This window comes from Erinaceus europaeus, chromosome 3 (genome assembly GCF_950295315.1).
Source record: "Erinaceus europaeus chromosome 3, mEriEur2.1, whole genome shotgun sequence".
NCBI classification, from domain to species: Eukaryota; Metazoa; Chordata; class Mammalia; order Eulipotyphla; family Erinaceidae; genus Erinaceus; species Erinaceus europaeus.
This window is the reverse complement of record NC_080164.1, coordinates 156,319,419-156,343,442: the sequence shown is the minus strand read 5'-3', so window position 1 is coordinate 156,343,442 and position 24,024 is coordinate 156,319,419. Positions and strand designations below refer to the sequence as shown.

The 24,024-nt window shown below is 44.4% G+C and overlaps 1 protein-coding gene across 6 annotated transcripts in view; it reads left to right on the top strand.

The window, feature by feature from the left end:
- TBC1D1 (TBC1 domain family member 1) overlaps positions 1-24,024 on the top strand; it is a 272,373-nt gene that overhangs the window by 235,230 nt on the left and 13,119 nt on the right. For 5 of the 6 annotated variants that reach the window (XM_060188219.1, XM_060188218.1, XM_060188220.1 and 2 more), the window contains 2 exons: positions 13,871-14,115; positions 17,087-17,246. In XM_060188219.1, coding sequence (XP_060044202.1) covers positions 13,871-14,115; positions 17,087-17,246 — 405 coding nt within the window. The remainder of the gene's footprint in view (positions 1-13,870; positions 14,116-17,086; positions 17,247-24,024) is intronic. The other variant, XM_060188222.1, reaches the window with a different exon arrangement.

Here is a 24,024-nt window from a genome sequence, read left to right as displayed (position 1 = left end):
CTATCTTCCCCACTTCTCGATTTCTCTCTATCTCTTATGTCCAATAATGAATAAATAAAAATATTTTAAAAAAATTAAAAAATGACTTCCTAGAGACAGTGGTGGGGTCATAGAGGCACTGAGCCCCAGCAATAAACGAACAAACAAAATGTGCCTGGTAGTAACACCTAATTTGGCTGTTGTGTATTCTTGTTTTTCTGCTTCTTGCTTTATGAAATTAGCTGTTGGTCTAATTCAGCTTTTTTTAGCGAGTTTTTCCTCCCTCACTGAGGAGTAAGGAAGATAGACTTTGTATTTCGTAGTTAGATTTTGACTACGCTCAATGCTGTGTGAAATTGAGCACATTTTACTCCACTTTGAAGTTGATGAATGAGGACCAGAGAGATCAAGTGCTTTGCGTATGTCACAGGTGACTCAGTGGCAGAAAGTTCTAGAACCTAAGTCATCTTAGTCTCCATCCTCTTCCTACTCAGATCCTGTCCTTTCTGTCTGCCTTGGCTCCTGCTTTACTTCTCCAGTTCGAGGGAGCAATGCTTCAGAGTTGACTCCACCCAGCCAGGAGAAACAGCTCCTCTCTGGGCTAGAAGATGATTCCTTAGTAGATCACTTCAGAGACCTCATGGCCCCACCCTTTTGGCTGGTGCCAGCTGCATTTCTCTGTGCCATGCTCAGCTCACAGACACCCTTGTGCTCTCTCCATCCTGGGTGGGCACCATAGATGCCAGGCATCCTGCCCCAGTCCTGACCATGGTCAGTGGCACTAAGTAACCAGCTCAATATACCTCAGGTACCACCTCATCCCTGTATCTTCTACCAGCTCAGCTACTCCTCTCCCTGGCACCCAGCCTGGGCAGCCTCAGCAGGCAGTGCCTCCACCTGGTAAGGCTGCCCACTCTCTCCCTTGATAGGAGGGATTTAGCCAGAACAGCACTTAAAAAGGTCCAGAAATGGAGGAGCACCACCAAGTGAGGTAGCGGTGACAGGAGGTGCTGCTAATCCCACAGCACACATACCACCACGTCTACCACTTGTTAGACTCATCTGCTTTATAGGTCAGAGAAGTGATGGCAAAGGCCTGGCAATTCTCTTGGTGAGCAGATACAGTAGAATTTTTAGCTGGACTTGTAGACACCCTCTGTCAGGCTGGCTAACTGGGTTTAGGCATGACTCCACTACAGGGAGGCAAAGTGTAGATCCAAAAGCTCACTGGGGTTAAGAATCCAGTATGCCAGGGGCAGGCGGTAGCGCAGTGGGTTAAGTGCACATGGTACAAAGCACAAGGACTGGAGGGAGAATCCTGGTTTGAGTCCCTGGCTCCCCACCTACAGGGGGGTCACTGTCCTATCCAATAATAACAACAGCAATACCAATAATAACAAGGGCAACAAAAAACCTGGGTTGTGTGCATGGCAAACTAGGAGTGCATTGGTGAGCTATTATACTGGTCCTGATGACTTATTGCTATGAGAGAAAAAGACACAGACCAGAGCACCACATGCTTTGGCACATGGTGGTGCTGAAGACTAAGGCTGGGCCTCCTGGGCCTCAGGCATGCAAATCCTGTGCTCTTATTGTTCACTGGTTCTCCAGCCTGTTGTAATGAATTTTTTTTCTTTTCTTAACTCTGTTTTATTTTTTAACAATTTTATTTTGTTTTTGTTATTAATAAAGTTTGCTACACGACTGCAAGGTTACAGTGTATAGCTCCACACCACACCCGCCACCAAAGTCCTGTGTCCCCACGTTCCCACCTCCCAGAGAGAACCACCAGAGTTCTCATGAGTCTTACAGTTTTCTGCTTCAGTTTTGCTTGGATTTTTCTTTCCAAGTTAATGTAAATCAGATCTTTAGATTCCACGTATGATGAGACCATCTGGTAGTTGTCTTTCATCTCTTTATTTTACCAAGCATAAGCACCTCCAGTTAAAATTTTGTCCCAAAGAACACAATATCATCTTTTTTCTTTTGCTTACAGAGTAGTAGTCCATAGAATATATATCCCATAACGTCTTTAGCCAGTCATCTGATGATGGACATTTAGGCTGCTTCCACTCTTTGGCTATTGGGAGTAATGCAGCTATGAACATAGGGATGCATATGTCCCTTCTAATTAGTGCTTGAGTGTCCACTGGATAAATGCCTGAGTGGTATTACTGGGTCATAAGGTAATTCCATTTTTATTTGTTTAAGGACTGCCCATACAGTCTGCCAAAGGGGCTGTACCAGTTTGCATTCCCCCTAGCAGTAAAGCAGAGTTCCCTTTTCTCCACAACCTCTCATTTCCTGGTTTGTCTTTAAACCTACTTAAACCAAAAGTACAAAACCTTCCTGGTCTCAGAAAAGGAACAATCTACTCACAAATTATGAAAGAGTTTTCTCCTTGCTGTTTTAGAATCTGAGAGGAGGTAAGGAACGCTGATCCATTTACAGGCTCAACTGAGGGCATTTCAGAGGGCTAAATATAGCCAGTGGGCAGAGGGGAGTACCCAGCAGGGTAGTTTGCCTCACTTGGCCTTTCACAAAGAGCTGAGTGTTGTGTGCTTTGAGTGCAGGGCTTGGCCCTGACAGCACCACTTTCTTTTTTACCTCTGGGCTTTAAACCTGTCTGAGACACTAACAAGCATTAAAGACAGCAGAAAGACAAGCACTTGGGATCTGTCACACAGCCACCCTGTCACCTAACACACCAGTCTTTCTGGCTGGAGTCATGGATTCATGGCAGTCAGTCAGGCTGTTCAAGAATCTAATAAATTCTCCTGTCAGCAGCCACAACAGGTTAGTCCAGAGGGCTTGCCATCGTCTCTGCTATTATCAAGCCCACGTTGTGAAATTATGTTTTTGTGATTATTTTATCATTATCATTATCATTATTATTATTTACAGAGCACTACTCAGCTCTGGCTTATGGTGGTGTAGAGAGATTGAACCTGGGACTTCGGAGCCTCAGGCTTGAGAGTCTCTTTGTATAACCATTATGTTATCTACCCTGTGTGATCATTTTAAACATGCCCTTCAACCTCAAGGTGATAGAAGTATGTGGGTGGTAAAGGGAGAGCTAAAAGCAGGAGGGGGCTTCCTGCCCTCTCAGGGTGTGCTGGCCAAAATGTCGCATCCAGCATCTCCAGACCCCTCAACAGGAAGTCTGATGGTTAGACTGGCAGGTTTCCATGGTGGAAACGCTCCCCACCTTGGCTAACTTTAAGCTACCAGCGTGATGTCACTGATCACGGAAGCAGATAGAGACATGTATGGTCATAGCTAGCTGGAGCTGGCCCCATAGTCCCTGGACTTCACCAGATGTTTCCTAACAGTAATCTGGGTGCAAAAGAGCCGTCCTGTCTCACCCCTCCACCCCTGCCATTCACTGGTGATGCCACTGATACTTGTTAAATACTCAGTGCTCAACAAGCATTCTAGGAAGCACACACTTCTTGGTCACCAAATTATTATTGATCCTAGGGTTTCTTTCACTTAACAATTTTTTTTTTAATTTGTTTCAATGAGGGAGAGAGGTACAGAGAGAAAAAAGGAAAGAGAAAAAGAGAGAATTCAGAGCACTGCTCAGCTCTGACTTATAGTGGTGCTGGAGACTGAACTTGGGACCTCAGTGCCTCAGGCATGAAAGTTTTGTTTTTTTTCAGACAAAAACAAGAAAATTACATCATGACTTTTCTGACAACCCAATATTTATATTGATTCTAGGAATACTTTCCTTCATTTAAAAATATTTATGTGTTAATTTATTAAATAGAAATTGAAAGGGGAAGACACAGAGGGAGAGAGAGAGAGAGACAACTCTTGCACTGTCTCACTGCTTGTGAAGCTTCTCCCCTGCTAGTGGGGACCAGAGGTTTGAACCTGGGTCCTTGCTCATTGTTAACAAATGTGTTCTACGGGGTCCAGCCATCAGATTATTTAATTAAAACTGAAGCATTATACAAAGGGCATATTCCCCCCAACCTCAGTCTCTTATCTCAGATTCTGCTGGTCCTAACTCCTCAGTCGGTAAATGAGTAGGCCGCTAAGTAAGGACTAGCTGTGGCTAGTGCAGTGGTCTCCTGCTGGGTCTTGAGGAGTTTGTCAAAACCTCACATTCCTGAGGCCTCCTCTCTGGTCTAGGCTGAGGAACAATCTCTGGGTGATGGTGAGTGTTTTTTGTTTGTTTGTTTTGTTTGTTTTTATTTTCCCTTTTGTTGCCCTTTTTGTCTCTTTATTGTTGTTGTAGTTATTATTGTTGTCATTGATGTCATCTCTGTTGGATAGGATAGGACAGAGAGAAATGGAGAGAGGAGGGGAAGATAGGGAGGGGGAGAGAAAGATAGACACCTGCAGATCTGCTTCACCGCCTGTGAAGGAACTCCCCTGTAGGTGGGGAGCTGGGGGCTCGAACCGGGATCCTTATGCTGGTCCTTGTGTTTTGTGCCACGTGCACTTAACCCGCTGCGCTACCGCCCGACTCCCGATATGAGAGTTTTCACAAGCCCTTGGGTGATTCTGATTTGATTTGTGTTTGAAAACTGCTGAGGAAGGCACGTCTTCACTCATGAGGGGGATGAAGAGACCTATCCTAGGTCCTCCCCCACTAAGTGAAGAGAGCTTCTATGAACACTGAGTTGTGGACACTTCATGAAGTTCAGTTGTGAGTGATTTAGAAATGTGTCTGAATCGCACTTTTTCAGCCCTCTTAGCCAGGATTCTCTTCTCAAACACGCAGGACAGGAAATTGTTACACAGTTCTCTGGTGTGAAGCAGGGGTTTCTTTGAGTTCATATTTGACTTGCTCCACTTCCCAGGCTTGTTCTCATTTTTTTGTGTATGAAGGGAAGTTGCTTTAGAGAGAAGCTTAAAGGGCTTGCATTTTTCTTTTTAAAAATATTTATTTTAGGCTTAAGAGCAAGAAAGAGGGAAATTAAGAGGGACGAGGCAGAAGAGAGAGAGAAAGAGAAACAGCTGCGGCACTGTTTCACTGCTCGTGAAGCTTCCTCCCTGCTGCTAGGGAGCCAGGACTCAAACCCAGGCCCTTGCACACTGTAACATGCAAGCTCTACTGGTGTGCCACCGTGCAGCCCCTGGACCTACATTGTTCAACATCACAGGAGATGGCAGTGTTTGGAAGAGCCAGTTCCCATGGCCTGAAGCATTTCCAGAACCTTTCTCAGTGTTTCCTAAGCCTGGAGTCTTCTGGAAGCCAGGTGCTTGTCTTGAGGGTGTTCACAGCCTTCTGTACAGCCCATCATCTCATTGAAGTGGAGGCTCAGTCTAGACTATTTTCCTAGACTGAAACAAGTACAGGAAACAGTATGTTGCATTTTGCTTATAGTTAGTCTGCTCTGAGCAGTGAGATTCAAGGAGCTGTGCTCCAATTTGCCCTTGCCCAAGACTCTGCTTCCAGGCTCTGGACTAGCGTACACCTGTAAAGGCTTTGCAAATCCATTTCTTCCCTCCCCACTGTCAGCTTTCTAAGTTGGGGCTGTTGTACTGGGGTATGCGAGTGAGGATTGCCCAGGAGGGTTTTTAATCTGCCTGGCCCCTGCTCTGCCCCCAGGACCCCCCACCTTACCTTCCATGCTTCACTGGGTATCCTCTGGAGTGCCAGTGAGTTGAGGTGTTCATCTCAACACTCACCCAAGTTTTGATCTTAGAGTTTCATTCATTTTTAAAAAATATTTCTTTTAAAAAATATTTTATATTTATTAATGAGAGGGATAGAAGGAGAGAGAGAAAGAACCAGACATCACTCTGGTACATGTGCTGCCAGGGATTGAATTCGGGACCTCATAGTTTGAGAGTCCAACATGTTTTCCACTGCGCCACCTCCCAGACCACTAGAGTTTCTTTCAATTTAAAAAAATTATTTGTTTTAATTTGGGAAAGAGGTACAGAGAGAAGGGGGGGGGTGAGGGAGACGGGGAGAGAGAGAGAGAGACTGACCGGAGCACTGCTTATCTCTGGCTTATTGGTGGTGCTGGGGATTGAACCTGGGACCTCAGTGCCTCAAACATGAAAGTCTTTTTTTTTTTTTCATTTTTGCATAGACAGTATGCTATCTCCCCAGCTGTCTTTCACTCTTTTGCTTTGCCCAGAGAGCTTTGCTTCACATGAATAATTTCTACCAAAATTCACCATATTAGAAATGAAAACTAAAACATCTAGGATTTCTAACATGACTTATTATTTTAATAAAGTAATATATATTAATGTACATTTTATTTAAAACAACTGTAACACAAATGCATAGTATAGGCATCATTATGAAAAATTAGCAAGTGGTATCATTTACATGTTGCCACATCTCTTTAGTATTTCATAATTGCTTCTGCATTCAATTTATTGTATGATGTTATTTGAAATATACTAAGAAACACCTACCTTCACAGATGTGTGATTAAAGAAGGGAGAGATGACCTTATGAACCCCTGAAATGTTCCTGGAGGCCTCTCTCCCCTGTCTATGCTCAAACTGACCATACATCAGGATTAGAAGGTTAGAGACACTTGGCAGAGTCTCAGATTCCATGGGACAGGAAGTTGTACTCAGGGATTTCATGGAGCACACCGGAACCAGTGTTTTATTGTGGTCAGATTTGTGAGGACAGATTCTTCTCTCAAAGAACGTCAGTGATGGTGTCTTGAGACTGAACACAGACTAGACTGGTTTGGGTAATAAAGAGAGAGCAGGAAATTTGGGGTTCACAGATGTTTTGGTGAATCTGTTGTTATTTGGAATTTATAGTTATATTGGGCTTTATAGTGGGATATTATATGTCACACATGATTGTGAATTCTACATTTTGTGACAATCATTTTCTGTGACAGAACTTTCTTTTAGTCAGGAAGTCTTTTAGTAAGTTTTTCTGGCTCAGATAGAATGATAAATCCAGTGGAGTATTTGGTTCTACAAAGTTGTTCCTCTGCCTTCAAATAGAAATTATTTTGTAATTTTGCTACAGAATTGTTATATATGTATCTTTTCTCCTTGTTGTCTCAGAAAGTTGGTGTTTCCATCTATTTGTATAATGTTCCAAAGAGACTTAGCCAGCCTCAGACACCTGTAGCCATACCCATTTATTTATCTGTTATACACAGGTATTCTCTATTCCACTTTGAGTACATCCCACCCATTGTAAGAGGCAGCTGAGCCTCAGAGGGGCTAGATGTCTGCTCTGCACCACACAAGGCAGGGTTGGAATCATGGGCCTTCAGCCATGCTGCTTCTAGAGCAAATCCACATAGAAAAAAACCTCAGTCAGGGGAGCCAGGCGGTGGTGCACTGGGTTAAGTGCACATAATACGAAGCACAAGGGCCAGTGCAAGGATTCCGGTTTGAAACCCCCCCCCACTCCCCACCTGCAGGGGGTCACTTCACAAATGGTGAAACAGATCTGCAGGTGTCTGTCTTTCTCTCTTCCTATCTCCCCCTCTCACTCTCGATTTCTCTCTGTCCTAAAAAGAAAAAAAATCCTCACTCCAGTCTTGTATATTTTAAGTAATGTTAGCTAAATTCCACAGTGTCGTATCTCTTTTTTTAAAAGAAGATTTTATTTATTTATGAGGCAGGTAGGAGAGAGAAAGAACCAGACATCACTCTGGCACATGTGCTGCTGGGGATCAAACTCGGGACCTCATGCTTGAGAGTCCAAAGCTTTATCACCTCCTGGATCACTGCAGGCAGTGTCATATCTCTATAGTGTAGATGGTCTGAGTGAAGTCAGACAGAGCCTAGCCTGGTATAGCGCACACGCGACACACACACACACACACACACACACACACACACACACACACACACACACACACACACACACCCCTGTGAAACCACTCCTTCAAATGAAACCATGTAAGCGCTCCTCACGAAAGCCCCTGAGCTCTTCTCTTTCTTCATGAATCCCTTTAGCATGAGGAATTACCCTGCTTTTGCTCTCATAATCCCAAGTGCTCCAGGGACATAGCTGCATAGGTCTTCTAAGCCTAACTCTGTGCTTAGAAAGGCAAAAAGTGCTTCACCTTAGAGATATTCTATGATTTATTCTCTTCGTTCATCACAAACTTTAATAGAAATCAATAAAAATCCATAACCCTTTGTTTGCAGTTTTAAAACCAGAGAGCATCAAAGGCCAAATGTTCAACTTTTATTTTTTTGCAAAATGTAATGAATCTTCAACTGTTTTAGAGATAAAATTTAACCCGAGCTGCCATGAGAATATTTATGGACTTTGATGTTCTTCTCCGAGTGGTTTTCATGTCTCGCTGAAAAATTTCTAACATGTTTATGAACATGTCCTGCCCTTATTTCTAACATGTTTATGAACATGTCCTGCCCTTATTTCTAACATGTTTATGAACATGTCCTGCCCTTATTTCTAACGTTTATGAACATGTCCTGCCCTTATTTCTAACATGTTTATGAACATGTCCTGCCCTTATTTCTAACATGTTTATGAACATGTCCTGCCCTTATTTCTAACATGTTTATGAACATGTCCTGCCCTTATTTCTAACATGTTTATGAACATGTCCTGCCCTTATTCTTTCCAGGAGTCCTGGAATATGCACCAGCTTTTAAAATTTTTATTATTTATTGTTTTCTGGTTATTTATTTATTGGATAGAGACAGAAATTGAGAGGGAGGGAGAGAGACAGAGAGACACCTGCAGTACTATTTTACCACTTGTGAAGATTTTTTTCCTACAGGTGGGGACAGGAGGCTTGAACTCAGGTCCTTTTGTACTGTATGTGCACTCATCCAGGTGCACCACCATCTGGCCTCCACCAGATATATATATATATATATATATATATATATATATATATATATATATATATATATATATTTTTTTTTTTTTTTTTTTTTTACTGAGAGAGAGAACACACAACCAGAGCACTGCTCTGCTGTGGCTTATGATAGTGCTGGGTCTTGAACCTGGGACCTCAGAGCCTTGGGCATGAAAGTCTTTTTGCATAGCCACTATACTGTTTCCCCAGTCCTGTGCACCAGATTCTTATGTCCAAAACTTCTCATAGGTCAGAGTCCAGACCCTGCCTTCAGCACCTCTGTGAAGCAGAACTTGAGGCCAATTCTCTATTCAGGCAGTGCCCCCAGCCTGCCTTAGTGCCCTCCTTCAGGGAAGCCTGGCCCAAAAAGCATGTGCCTGCTTCCTTTTTCACTTTGGCTTGTCACTAAAGGTCAGATGTTTAGCAGGATTTGGTCTGTGGTTCGCTTTCACATAACACTTGGTGGCAGGGCAGTGGGGAAGGTGGCTATGAACACCCCCAGAGGAAACTTACAGAGCTCTCCCCGAGCTGCTGAGTGAACATGCAAACTCCCTTGCTCAGTAACTCAGAATTTCAAGACTATGATGGCAAAACATTAAACCCAACAGGAGGCCCTTTTCCTCCTTCTTTATTTATGTGTTTACATATTTATTTATATTTTCCTGGAGCAATGCTTAGCCCTGGCTTATGGTTTATGGTTTATGGTGGTGCTGAGGATTGAACCTGGGACTTTAGAGCCTCAGACATGAAAGTCTTCTGCATACCCACTGTGCTTCTGTCCTGGCCAATGCATCTCCTCCTCCTTTTCCTTCTTTGTTTCTGTCTCTTGGACCAGAGCACTACTCAACTTTCACTATTCATAGTTCTGGGAATTGAACACGGGGCCTCGGTGTGCAGGTCCTGTGCAGAATGCTACACTACCTCCTTTCTAGCACAGAGCCCTATGACTGCACACAGTGACCCAGCCCAGAACCTTTCAACCACCAAGGGTTGGACTGGCACAGGTCATCCCTAGTCCCACCAGGCCCCTCTTAGGAGTGTGGTGAGGGTCACATGAGAAGTGTCCCCAACATGGGCAGGGCCGCTAGGGCCAGCTCTGCTTTCTGCCTGGGGCAGAGTCTTGTAGGAGAGGAGAGCTTATGAGCAGACACACCAAGGTCAACAAAGCCAGTGTCAAAATAGCTCACCCTCTCCTGTTGTTCCCCCACACCCACATGACTTCTGTTGTGCGTTGCCTCCTGTGCTGACTGGAGAGGCTAAGGGGGCAGCACGCTGGGGCCAGAAGTGACCCCTGCTTGGCAGCCGGCAGGGCACAGAGTGGTCCTCTGCCTTTATACACTTGTTCCAGACCCTGGGAACCATGCCCTTGTGCTGCCTGGTGTGGTGGCCATGTACAGCTGCTGGGCACTTGAAGTGCAGATGGTCCAAGACAAGGTACACAGTTCATGTAAAGGCTGCACTGGACCCCAGCCCACTGTGACCACCAGCATGTTAGTGAGTAATGAAGCAGTGTTACAGGTCTCTCTCTCTCTCTCTCTCTCTCTCTCTCTCTCTCTGTCTCTCCTAGCTCCTCTCCCACTCTTACTTTCTCTCTTCCTATCAAAGTGAATTAATAAAGGTATTTTTTAAAGATGCTGTGACTATAATTTGTGTATTCATTAGATGTTGAACTGACAATATTTCACATGTTTTGGGTTAAAGTTTGAGGAGTACCTTGCTTAAGTTAGTTTCACCTGTTAACCCTTTGCTTTGTTTTTTTTTAATATTTTTATATTTATTTATTTATTCTCTTTTGTTGCCCTTGTTGTTTTATTGTTATAGTTATTATTATTGTTATTGATGTCATTGTTGTTGGATAGGACAGAAAGAAATGGAGAGAGGAGGGGAAGACAGAGAAGGGGAGAGAAAGACACCTGCAGACCTGCTTCACCTCCTGTGAAGCGACTCCCCTGCAGGTGGGGAGCCAGGGGCTCGAACTGGGATCCTTATGCCGGTCCTTGCGCTTTGGTGCTTTTTTTTTTTTTTAACTTTTATTTACAAAAAGGAAACACTGCCAAAATCATAGGATAAGAGGGGTGCAACTCCACACAGTTCCCACCACCAGAACTCCATATCCCATCCCCTCTTCTGATAGCTTCCCTGTTCTTTATCCCCTCTGGGAGTATGGACCCAGGGTCACTATGGGGTGCAGAAGGTGGAAGGTCTGGCTTCTATAATTGCTTCCACACTGAACATGGGCATTGACAGGTCGATCCATTTTCCCAGCCTGTCTCTCTCTTTCCCTAGTTGGGCAGAGCTCTGGAGAGGCAGGTCTTCAGGACACATTGGTGGGATTATCTGCACAGGGAGGTCTGGTTGCCATATGGTAGCATCTGGAACCTGGTGGCTGAAAAATGAGTTAAAATATAAAGCCAAACAAATTGTTGACTAATCATGAACCTAAAGGCTGGAATATTGCAGAAATATTGCAGATGAAGATTTGGAGTCTCCGTTTTGAAGATAGCTAGTAGGTCTATTTTAGTTATATTCCAAAGGGTCCATGACTATAACTAGTTTTTGCCTGAGCCTGACCTCTGATATGCAGGTGGACCCAAGTTATTGTCTGGGGAGATGATGTCATGGCTGGATTTAAACAGAGACTGAGAAACAGAAAGATAGTAAAAGAATCCAAGCACCCAGTCTCTCTTCAAGAGTTGGGGGCTAGGCTTGAACCTTTGTTGCACACATGGCAAAGCAGTGCACTGTCCAAGTGAGTCCTTTCCCACATGGTTCCCCCTTACTATGGGCCACTGGAACAGTTTAAATTGTGTCCACGGGGGAAGGGCAGGGCAGGGCGCTTGTTTGCAGTTCTCTGGATTAGGAAAACGCACAGCATCACACATGTACACTCGATGCTGCACACAGCCCAGAGGGCTTCTGAGGCCCAGGGGTCCCCTTCATGGTTCTCAGACAGAGCCCTGGAGTTAGAGGGGAAGGAAGTGAATGGGCCAAGCTCCACTAGGGTGCCATTGATTGTTTCCCAGCAGCAGGGTGGGCTCTGTGTGAAGGGAAGATTTGTTAGGAAATGGAATAGAGCGGGCAAGAGTGAAAACAGGCCCAGGGAGAAAGCAGGGAAGTGGTTAGGAGACTTGCCAGCCTCTTACGTCAAGTTCAGATGATTGATCAGCATTGATAAAATGCTTTCTCCTGAGACAGCATTCGCATCCTCTCTCTCTTGTTGAGACTGAATAATTAAGGCGCACAATTAACTTGGGGCCTAAATATACCTAAGTGCACCTTGAAGGCCCAGACAAGGCCATCATTTTCACCTAGACCCAGGCTTGGCCCTTAGCTGCTGTGGATGGATGTTCCTCCTCTTTTTCTTCTTCTCACTCTCTCATTCATTCATTCATTCATTTTTTTTTTTTTTTTTGTGGCACTGAAATTTTGCACATTAATAATGTCACTGCTCCTGGGCTGACTTTTCCCCACTTTTTATGTCAGAGAGGAGGAAGGGCCCATGTGGATATATACCTGGTTGAATGCGCATCTTACCATGTGCAAGGACTCAGGTTCAAACACCTGGTCCCCACCTTCATGAAGAGGAAGCTGTACAATAGTGAAGCAGTACTGCAGGTGTATATCTTTTTCTCTCTCTTCCTCTCTATTTCCCCTTCCTCTCTCAATTTCTCTGTCTTATCAAATAAAGAGGAAGAGAGAGACTATAGCACTGGAGTCTCCCATGGTGCCATGGCATTTGATGTGATGCTGGGGTTTAAACCCAGGCAGCATGTCTTTTAGCCCTTAGACTTTCCTATCTCTGCTCCCTGGAACCACACTCCCCCATCAGTTGTATTCCAGAAGGAGGGGGGAGAGGTAAGACTTGACGGGTTTCAGCCACAAAAGCCACCTGGACAAAAGTCTTGCAGACTTCTCTTGGTACTAGCTTTTTAAATGTAGTCACGATCTTGAGAAAATAATCAGGACGTTAAGAACTTTTTCAAATTTCCTCTTGGGAAGGTAGCTGTTTTGTGTAAAAGAAAACACCTGCTGCTTCTCCGCCTATTTCCACGTGCTGCCTGGGTTGGCTTCCAGAAACCTGGGCGTGGTGTGTAGCATTTGTAGGCAAATCCATGGGGTCCAGGAGAGTCAGCCCACCGAGCTGCATTGGGATGATGTTGGCTGAACGTCCATGGACCACGGCAGCCTGCTCCCCTTGGGAACAGAGGACTGTTTAGAGAACCAAACACACTCTCTTTGTTTTAGATCAAACTGGCAGATGACAGATTTCAAAGGAAATTCTAATTTGTCTCACCTGGATGGCCCCAGAAAAACCATGAGTGATTGATTACTAGGCTTTCATTCCAAGCAGTGTTCCAGGAACAGGGGGGCTGGCCTGTTTGCAGAAAAGAGGTGTAGTCTTAGACGCTGGTCTATGATAAGACACTCCCTCCATTTCTTTATTCTTTAATTATTAGTGATTTAATAGTGGCTTACAAGATTGTAAGATAGGGGTGTAGTTCCATACCACTCCCACTGCCAAAGTTCTGTGCCCCCTACCCTTCCTTAAGCATTCTGCCATGGTCTTAGAAATAGGTTGACTCCATTTGGTTTTTGCAAGTTCATGTGTTTTAATTCTCCTTTTAAATTTTTTAAATCTTTTTTTACTTATTGGCTAGAGACAGTAATCAAGAGAGAAAGGGGAGATAGAAAGAGAGATAGAGAGACACTGCTTTACCACTCACAAAGCTTTTCCCCTGAAGGTGGGGACTGGGGTCTCAAACCCAGGTCCTCATGCGTTGTAACTTGCGCTCAACCAGGTGCACCACCACCTGGCCCCAGTTTTAATTGTCTATATTCTTCATATGAGTGAAACTACCTGTTAGTTTCTCTTCACTTCCTTACTTACTTCACTAAGCACAGTCACCTCCAGTTCCATCCATTTTATCCCAAAGGACGGAATCTCGCCATTTTAAACTGTTGAGTAGTACTCTATTAAGTATATGACCCATAACTTCTTTATCCTGTCATCTGTCACGGGGCATTTAAAAGTCTGAGGCTCAGAGGTTCCTGGTCCAGTAGACTTACTTAATGACAGCGAAGATGTCTTGTTTTTGCAGGGCGAACCTTCCCAACGCATCCTTACTTCTCGGCCCAGCTAGGTGCTGGGCAGCTGTCACTTTACAACATCTTGAAAGCCTACTCACTGCTAGACCAGGAAGTGGGGTACTGCCAAGGCCTCAGCTTCGTGGCCGGCATCTTGCTGCTTCACATGGGAGAGGAAGAGGCGTTCACCATGCTCAAGTTCCTGATGTTTGACATGGGCCTGCGGAAGCAGTACCGGCCAGACATGATCATCCTGCAGGTAGAGAGTTCGCTGTGTGTCTTGGATAGAGAGCAGTGCCAGCGATGTCTGTGATTCCTCTCCAAGTCTATCTGAAAATCTCCTTCACCACCAGCAAGCACGGTTCTTAATGGTTATTGCCGAGAACTGCTTTGTGGCGCACACTCTGCCCAGTGTCTCCACTGGCCCTCTCGGGTGCACTGTTCATCAGCTCAGAGAGAGAGGTTACATAATTTGACCAGGCTGCCAAGCCAGCAGGTGGCAGAACTGGAGTGTAAACCATGACCTCTCTCTCCTTCCCTTTTTAAAAATAATTAATTAGTTAATTAATTATTGGTTAAAGACAAATCAAGAAGGATCGGGCGATGGGGGGCGGTGGTACACCCAGTTAAGTGCACGGTACTAAGTGCAAGGACCGGTGCAAAGATCTGGTTTAAGCTCCCAGTTCCCCACCTGCAGTAGAGACACTTCACAAGCCACGGAACAGGCCTGCAGGTGTCTTATCTCTCTCTCTCTCTCCCTCCCCTTCCTCTCTCAATTTCTCTCTGCCCTACCCAATAAAATAGAAAAATGGCTGCCAGGAGCAGTGGATTCATAGTGGTGGCACTGAGCCCTAGACATAATCCTGGAGGCAAAAAAAAAAAAAGAAGAAGAAGAAAGAAAAAAGAAAAGAGAAAGGAGAAACCTGTAGCACTGCTTCACTGTTCATGAAGCTATCCTCCCCACCTCCCCTCTCCTCTGGTGAGGCCTGGAGACTTGAACCCAGGTCTTTGAGCATGGTAACCTATGTCCTCATCCAGATACACCACCACCCAGCCCTCCCCTTCCCCTTCATCAGACCATCTTCAGGCTATCCTCCCTCCCCAGGCACTTGCTGCTTCCTCTCCCAAGGACCCTACACCTTGGCGTTAGCTCATCGGCCACCACCTGTAAAAGCCCTTCCTGGCTGCTGTGATAGCACGCGCCCCCGCTTTCACCTCTGCGTGCTCGATCGCCTTCTCCAGCCTAACTTCTTTTGCATGTTCCATTCACTGCCTAAATCCCCTGATTTCCTTACTCATTTGCTGATTCGCTTTTCTGATTTGGGGGGTGTAGATCAGGAGAGGGAAGGTCCTCACCCATCTTGGAGCTGCTTCTCTTTAGAGCTCCAGGTAGGTACCTGTGATATCAGTGTTTTCAAATAGAAAGAAAACCAAACAGCAGTGTGTCCCCAGAACACAGACACCTCAGTTCAAACACTGGGGCTCACTATGAAAATATTACCAAGTGTGGGAACATAGGTTTATATGTTCATTTGCTAGCACTTGCCACTGCTGGGTTTGTTTGTTTTTTTCTTTCTATACCTTATTCTGTCTTGTACTTCATCCATTTTATCGATACCTGAATTTCAGAGCTTTAAGAGAAGCTGACACACCACACTTCCTACATGTGCAAGAAGGTGCTGCCTCCTTCCCCCCGTCCGCTTTATATGTGTATAGCTATCAGAGAGCAGCATTTCTTTTTTCTTTTTGAGTCATGCAATTTAGTATTATGACGTGGTTTTCTTTGGGCTGACCTTAGTTTAAATTCTTTTTTTTTTTTTTCCCCACCAGGGTTATTTGTAGGGCTCAGTACCTGCATGGCAAATCCACCATTCCCAGTGATATTTTTTTTTCTTCTTTCTGTGCCCCCCTTTTTATTTGATAGGACAGAAAGCAATTGAGGGGGGAGGGAGGATAAAATATTCTTGCAAGTCTGCTTCACCACTTGTGAAACTTCTCTCCTCCAGTTTGAACCTTGGATCCTTGCATATGGTAACACGTATACTCTACTGTGCGTGCCATTGCCCAGCCTCTCTGGACTCTTTTAAATATATAATAATAAAATCAAAGCTTGTGCTGTGGAAAACTGTGTGTAGTCTGAACTTCTCTCCCACTCCTGGAAACACTGTTTTTCCAACATGGGCAGAATACATTCTATCTGTTGGCATCTCACTAGGTTTCTTACCCTCTCTGATTTCCTTTCCTTTCAAGATTGATTTATTTACGTTGATGTGAAAACTCAGCTCTGACATATGAGGTGCCAAGAATTGAGCCTGGAGCTTCAGGCATGTAAATTTTGTGCTCTGTTGCTGAGCTATTTCTCCATCCCTCTGAATTCTTATGTGTTTGGGCCCAGGCCATGGAATCACATGGATCTGGGGTGGTACTTGGACCTCTGCAAGCTGTGGGGACTCATTATGGGGTTCCTGTCAGAACTTTCTCACTCCCTGAAGTGAGAACACTCCTAAGTCCAAGCTCAGCTTTAGTTAGAAACGTTATTTTTCCCATTTGAGACAAATACTGTCTTTAAAAATGATCTATTTTAACTTTTCCATAATCTGTAAGTTTCACATGTCATAAACTTAAAGAGACCACACTTGCCGACCTTAGAGGAGGCTGGGGAGTCCAGAGGGAGTTCACTAAAGCAGATATGATAGAAGCAGGATCCTTCTGTGGCTTCAATTCACTTCTAGCAGAGAAGCTGGCATTTGACCCACAGTTCCCTGGGTTAGAGTGTGGCTGAGATTTTGTATGGTTAGGAGAATTTGTGAGATGTTTCCATGAGAGGTTTAGACTCTCTTAGCCAAGGAACATAAGGGAACTAAAAGGCGAGGTAGGGGACCGATACTATGCTGGGCCACCCAGCGTAGCCAGCGCTTCACACACAGTGAACGCTCAGTAAGCGGTCGTTGGGTAGATGAGTAGGTGATCTCAAAATAAATAGAACAGTGAAAGTGTGACTTGAGAAGCAGCTCAGTGGGGAGGGAGCAGGACTTGCACACATGGGAGCTTATGTTGGGTTCCTGATATTGCATACTTTGGAAAGGTGTCCTAGTCTCCTCTGCTTCAAACTCCCCTGCCCAAATCCTTCAGTAAATGATAGTAATTCTCTCACACCCTGTGAGTGGGATAGGGGGTGAAATCCACACAGCTGCCATCTGGTTCTGACACCGTGGCCCCTTTCCCCGCAGATCCAGATGTACCAGCTCTCAAGGCTGCTTCACGACTACCACCGGGACCTCTACAGTCACCTGGAGGAGCACGAGATTGGCCCCAGCCTGTATGCGGCCCCCTGGTTTCTCACGGTGTTCGCCTCTCAGTTCCCCCTGGGATTCGTAGCCAGAGTCTTTGGTAAGTACACGTGACACAGCCCTGTGAGAGGAGAAGCACTTCCTGTCTCCCCGTGATTATTCTTACTTTCCAAACGGTGTCTCATACGGGGACACATTCTGAGTTCGGTCAGGCTTGGGTTTTGGGAGTTTCAGAGTCCTGTTCGACTTCTGGTAATCATTGGACTTTGGATGCCTTCATCCATAGGATTCAGAACTGATTTCCATACTACCAGACTGCCCCAGAGCAGACGCTTGGAGACTTGACTGGGGAGCCCCAGACATGTATACTGCTAGTGAGCCATGTTTGGGAACACAGGCTCTACTCTGAGATGGTCAGTGATAGCACCTTAAACTCTTGATGGATGACTTCTGGCCAGTTATCATGCTTTCCACAGTCCCTAAGCTTCTGATTGTCCCATCTCCTTTCTCTACCCTTAATTTTCTCTGCCATCGGGTCTAAAGACTTGTGTGGGTGACTCACTGTTCCATCCTCATGTGTCCCTGCCTCAGCTTCCCAGATGTCACAGCCTGTCCCCACCACCATGGGTCATGCACATTCCACAACATCTTTTGCAAAGACTGTCTCTGTCAGAGTTGGCTAGATGTTCACATGCAGAGTAATTTATTCATTCACTCATTTATTTTACCACCAACAGGGTTATTGCTGGGGCCTGGTGCCCACACATTGAATCCACTGCTCCTGGTGGCCATTATTTTCCTTTTATTAGATAGGACAGAGAGAAACTGGGTCAGGGTGGGAGGGGGGGCCAGATAGGGAGAAAAACAGAGACACTTGTAGACCTGTTTTATCACTCAAGTTTCCCCTCTACAAGTGGGGACCAGGGACTTGAACCTGGATCCTTGAGCATGGTAACGTGTGTTCAGTCAGATGTGCAACTTGTCCAGCCCCCAGAGTCTTGAATTTGCCACAAGATGCAAGAATAAGCATGACCTCCTGGCTATCAGAGGCCAAGTGAAACACTCAGCAGTCAGTTCTCTGCAGTTTTCCCTGCTTCAAAATGAAACAGTAATCGTGGCCATTCATTCCTTTTCCTCTACTATTGGAGGACAGTGCTAAAGTTTGATCTTTATATATCAAGTGTTTTAATTTAAATTGTTTTGCTTCATTTATCTGAGTTAACTTTTTTTTTTTTCAAATAGAGGCAGAGATACAGAGAAAGAGAAGGGAAGATACCCCTGTACTGACGCTTCTTCCAGCGTAGTGTGGGCCAGGTGACTGGCAAAGCAGGTGCACTAGTCATTTGGGAACTTAATGATCTATAATCTTAACCATAGATTAAGGATATATGTTGAAAAACTAAAGAACAGTGTTCCAGGAGGTGGCGCAGTGGATAAAGCATTGGACTCTCAAGCATGAGGTCCCGAGTTCAATCCCTGGTAGCACATGTACCAGAGTGATGTCTGGCTCTTTCTCCTCCTATGTTTCTCACTAATAAATAAAATCTTTAAAACAAACAACAACAACAACAACAACAAAAGAAAAACTAAAGAACATCTTGCAAGGGATGTTCCCCAAACATTGAACATGTGCTACTCTTTTTTTTTTTTTAAAAAAAAAACCTCTTATTATTTTTAAATATTTTTATTAATTTTATTTTTTCTTTTAAATTTTTAAAAATACTTGTTTGTCATAATTATTTTTCAATCTGAAAGAACTCAGAGTGCAATTGAGAGGAGAGGAGGAGTAGAGAGGGAGAGAAAGAGAGACACCTGCAGTCTTGCTTCATGGCTTGGAGCTTCCCCCTTGTAGGTGGGTACTGGGACTTGAACCTTCTTTGATCAGGTCATATCAAGTTCATGTCCTGAGATATGATTGATTGACCAAGGTTTCTTATAGTTCTACAGGCTCCTCCAGGGTCCTTCAGATGAAAATGGCTTTCCCGGGGGCTAAGTGGTGGCACACCTGGAGAGTACACATGTTACCATGCACAGAGACCCAAGGGAGGTTATTTGGAGGAGATGATAATTGAGCTGGACTATTGCAAGTCAGGCCTCTGAGTTCTGAGGCCTGAGACAGTCTGGTTGCCCGTGATCCAAATCCAGTTCCACACATCACTCCAGAGTGCTTCGGAACCACCATCTGAATGAGCCATGATGTACTGTGGGGTGGAGAACTTTTATTTTCAGTTCTATCTTTGTCATGTAGGACTTGGGCTCTCTGCCCTTGATTTTCTTCATTTCTCTTTCCCAGGAGAATTCAGTACCTTTGTGCCTTGTCACAGCCTGGGGAGCAGACAGCATGCTGGGGTAGCTGTTGTACGCCCTTAGTACCATCTCCCCACCTTAATTTTATTTTAATGAGAGAGAGGGAGAGGGTGAGGGAGAGGGAGAGGGAGAGAGAGAGAGACCGAGAGGAAAGAAAAAGCGGTGCACTGCTCAGCGTTGTTTTATGGCGGTGCTGGGGATTGCCCAGAACCTCGGGCATGAAAGTCTCTGTGTAACCATTATGCTGTCTCCCCAGCCTGAAGCGCACTACTTTGCCACACTTTGGAGATGTCTTGGGTCTCCAAGTCCTAGAAGTCCTAAATTTTGCTACTTAATAAAAAAATGGACATTGAATCTTCTTTTCTCCCCAAAGTACTAGATTTTTATTTTTGCTTACTTCTACCCATAAGAAATTTTCTTAAAAATCTCATTTGACATTACTAGAAAAATCAGTTTTTAACATATTCACTAAGCCTCTTTCCTTTTTGTGTATGTGTAACTGCCTCAAATTGTGGTCATTTTTTTGTCTGAAAAATAATCATTGAAATAGACACTAAAAACTAGTTCCTGGTTAAACAAATTGATAATGAGATTTTATGAAGTGTTGATACCATAATTTAAAAATTAAATGATTCACAATTGTGTTCTACTCTCCTAACAACAACAACACAGAAACTATATAAGATTGTTAGCAGAAGGCTTCTGCCTTAATTAGTTAACCTCACTTATTAAGTGACCTTAAGCTATATTAAGTCAATAACTGTGTTTGTTTCCTTTTTTTACTTTGGGGATTACAGCAAAGCAGGCACACTTTACTTGTGTTTTTTCCTGATAGTTTTTAGAAGCAGCTCAAACATCAGATTAATCTATGGGGAAAAGAAAGAAATAAAAGAGCTACAAAAAGGGCTGAGGATTCAGGGCAGAGCTGAGTTATCACCACCCTCACCCCAAAGGCACAGAGCTTCCACTGCAGGCAGTTCTGGGGCTCCAGGACCTTGCAGCTCTGGGGGTAGGTGGGGTGGGATCATCTTTCTTTAGGCTGTGTAAGTGGCTAAGAGGCATTAACAATAAGCACACACTGTTTTGGGAGTTGGAAATGACTGGTTCTTCTGTTGCAGACCATTTGGATCTCTCTGAAGCTCATTTTATGACTTTACAAATTAATAGCCAATTCTTGTAAAAGCAGGGTAGTTTTCTCTATTATGTGGTCTGTGGTGGGTCTTGGCATTTCTTAAGCATCACGCATGTCAATGCCAGTATCTTAATTCCTGGGCCTGAGCAGACCCCTGTTATGCTAAGCAGACTCTGGAAATGGAGGTGTAAGGCAGAATTGTGTTGTCATGTCATTATACAAAGTCATGTGTATGGTTGTGTGCACACAATCCATCCCATCTTTAGCCCTTAAACCACTGCATTTATCAGTTCCATAAAAAGAACTGTATTTTTTTTAAAAAATTCCTGTATTAAGCAACTCTGACTAGAATCATGTTTCCTCGGCTCAGTTCTGTGGTAGATAGTTTAGAGTAAAATCCCAAAGCCTGTTACTCATGCTCTGTGTGTGGGTTTTGTTTTTGTTTTGTTTTGTTTTGTTTTGTTTTTGCCTGAAACTCATTTCATTATAAACATAAACCCAGGAGAGACAAATGGACTTGTCAGTGTTTTATGTATAAGTAAAGGATGCTCCGGCTCCTGTATTCATTGCCGGGTTACCTTAAGTGAAGTACAATAAGTCCATAGGTTCACTCAGAAACTGACTTTAAAACTGTATAACGAAAGCAGGTCCTCAAAATAACCTCATTTCATTCAATATCAGTTGGGTTTTTCTTATCAACATTATAGCAAGACAGAGCCACCTTATTCAGAGACCTGCTGTGTAGCTTCCGTGGGGAGCTAGCTGCTAGTCACCTCCTCTCCTGCTGCAGGCCAGTCCTTCTGGCTGGCATTTCCTGGTGTAGTCTCTTCCGTATTTTCTAGTTTGAGTGTATAGAGAGGCTCCTGGGAGAGATGCTTGCTTTATTGGCCTTCAAGTCACATCTGCTTTGGGGAGAAAAACAAATCTGAAACACAGGATCTGGCTTGCTCCTGACAGAGAAGGTGGTTTTAGGCTACTGATGTTTCTGTAGGACATTGGAATATACAAACTAAAGCTTTGGCAAACTCCCCTGTAAAGGATTCAGGGGAGGGGGTTTCAGGTCCTGGTGTATGTAACACATGAACTCAACCAAGTGTGCTACAACCCAGCCCCAGGTCCTGGTGTATGATGGTGGGAGAGATTCTAGGTGGGGGGTTAGAGTGTTTTGCAGAAAACTGAGAAATTTTACACATGTACCAACAAGTGTATCGACTGTTGACTGTAAACCATTAATCCTACTACTACTAATAATAATCTGGGCCATTGTTCTGTCTCAGGACTATCCCCATGTCCTCTACATTTCCCTCCTCCCAAAGTTAAGAAGAGGGATCACCCTTGGCAAAGACAGAGGTGGCGGGGATAGAGGTGACTGTGTGTGTTGCATTCATCACTGTTTTACTCCACAGGAGAATTGTATCTTCCTGTCATAGGAAAGTCTGGGTAGAATTCAGTGCACTTGAGCACAGTGACAGGGCTGCTGAAGTGTCTTCAAAGGAAAGTAGCTATTTGCGTGGTTCTCAGCAAGCAATTTGCAAAGTCAGCTAAAAGTACCTCCTACCTACCTCCTTGCCTAAGGAAGCAACTCAGGGCAAGGTGTCTGCTGAACTAACAGAAACTTGCTGAGGGAAAAGTCAGGGGATACACAGCTCAGAGCAGAAGGGAAAAACAGTGAGTATGTAGAGACGTGTGAAAGAAACACATCATACAAGGAGACACAAGAGTGTGCCGGGCTAGAGCTCAGGTTCTTCGGGTAAAGGGCAAAGGGCAGGGCCAGGTCACCAATGGCTCCCTCCCCAGGTCACAGAGCACAGCAGGGTCCCCAGAGGCTTGCTGTTCTTTTCAGAGGAGATGATGATGCAGTGAGATCCGAGCTATGAGTCTGATCCTTGGAAGGGTTAGTGAACTTTAGAACAAGACAAGTCATCTTCTAAGAGCTACAGACAAGATGGTGCTGGCCTCAGTGCCTGCCAGCCTCCAAAGGTTCACAGTTTCCCCCTGCAGACTCCCTCCTGGGGTGCATCCTTCCAGCTCTTTGCACTAGTCATTCTGGGACAAGTCAGCTCCAGAAGCTTCCTTGCCTTTTATTCTCCTGCATCCTGGGTACAACTACCAAACCAATAGTAGTCCACGTCTTTGCAGTCCGTTCTTTGCTCCCTGCTTGGCCCCCAGTGCTCTGTATAATGCCTGTTATGTGTTAGATGCTCAGTGAGTGCTCGTTAGCATAAATAAGAAAAACTTGTCAGCAGATTAGAGCTTTTCTAAGGTGTTGAGAATAGCAGTAGGAAAGGACATTTCTCTTTTAATCACTTTAATTGCAAACAGACCCATTGAACTATGGGGTACTTTTGTTTCATGTTTTAGATAGCAAAAAAAATAAAAACAACTCTAAAAGTTTCCTTTCACTTTCTTCATACAGTTCAGAAAAGGTTAGAATCACAGCCTACTAAGGAGATTAGTAATTAAAAGAAAAAAGAACATGCCAAAGGAATTAAACTTGGAAGACCTGGAGTTGACCTGGAGTGGCTGATATGAATTACATATTTGATTATACTCAGGAACATTTCATAATTATTATTTATTTTACTTGGCTCAGATGTGGTTCTGTATCTGACTTTAAGACCTTTCACCTTCTGAGAGCAAAGATAATGAGCTTTGGCAAGTCAGTGTTCTGGTAGGGGAAGCCTTTTCCCAGCATCCCTGCATCACATGGGGATGTGATATTTATACTGATAGATGCCACTGATTTCTATCCATCTCTAGATGTTCATGTACTAAAAGGAAGTATTGCTGTCTCAGTCATGGATACTTTTAATTTACTTTGTGTAAAAATATATCTTATGATGTGGGTTGGGGAACTAGCTCTACTAGCGGTAGAGCTTTGGACTTGTATACCTGAGGGCCCCGGGTTACATTTCTGCCCAGCACCATATATGCCAGAACTGAGAGAGGCATTCTCATAAAATAAAACAAAAAAGTAAGTAAAATCTTAAAGCTCTGAAGTTAAAGATAATACCTCTTATTTTTAGTGCAGTCTTTTGAGCCTTTGACTCTCTGTCGTGGTGGGCTGCCGGGCTTGATTGTTCACTTTGTAAAGCAGCCCTTGAGAGGATTGCCTTGGCTCAACATTCACAGGGTACACTGAATAGTTCCCTGAACAAGCCTTGTGTCTCAAAGCGGTTGGGCTGTCAGGAAAGTCCTGATTCATTTTTGCACAGGAAAACAGAAAAGTAGGTCATGACTTTCCCTACAGCCTAATACAGCTCTCTAGCTTGGCTTCCTGCGGCCACCCTGAGCCTTGACCACTTGGGACGCGTGTGGAAGTAGCATGGCCTCAGTGGGCTGCACCCAACCCAGCACCCGGTCAGCTTATGTGACTCAGGCCTTTGCCAGGGTCACAGGGCACGCCCAGCTCTGACCTGCCAGCCTGTGCCTTCTGTGT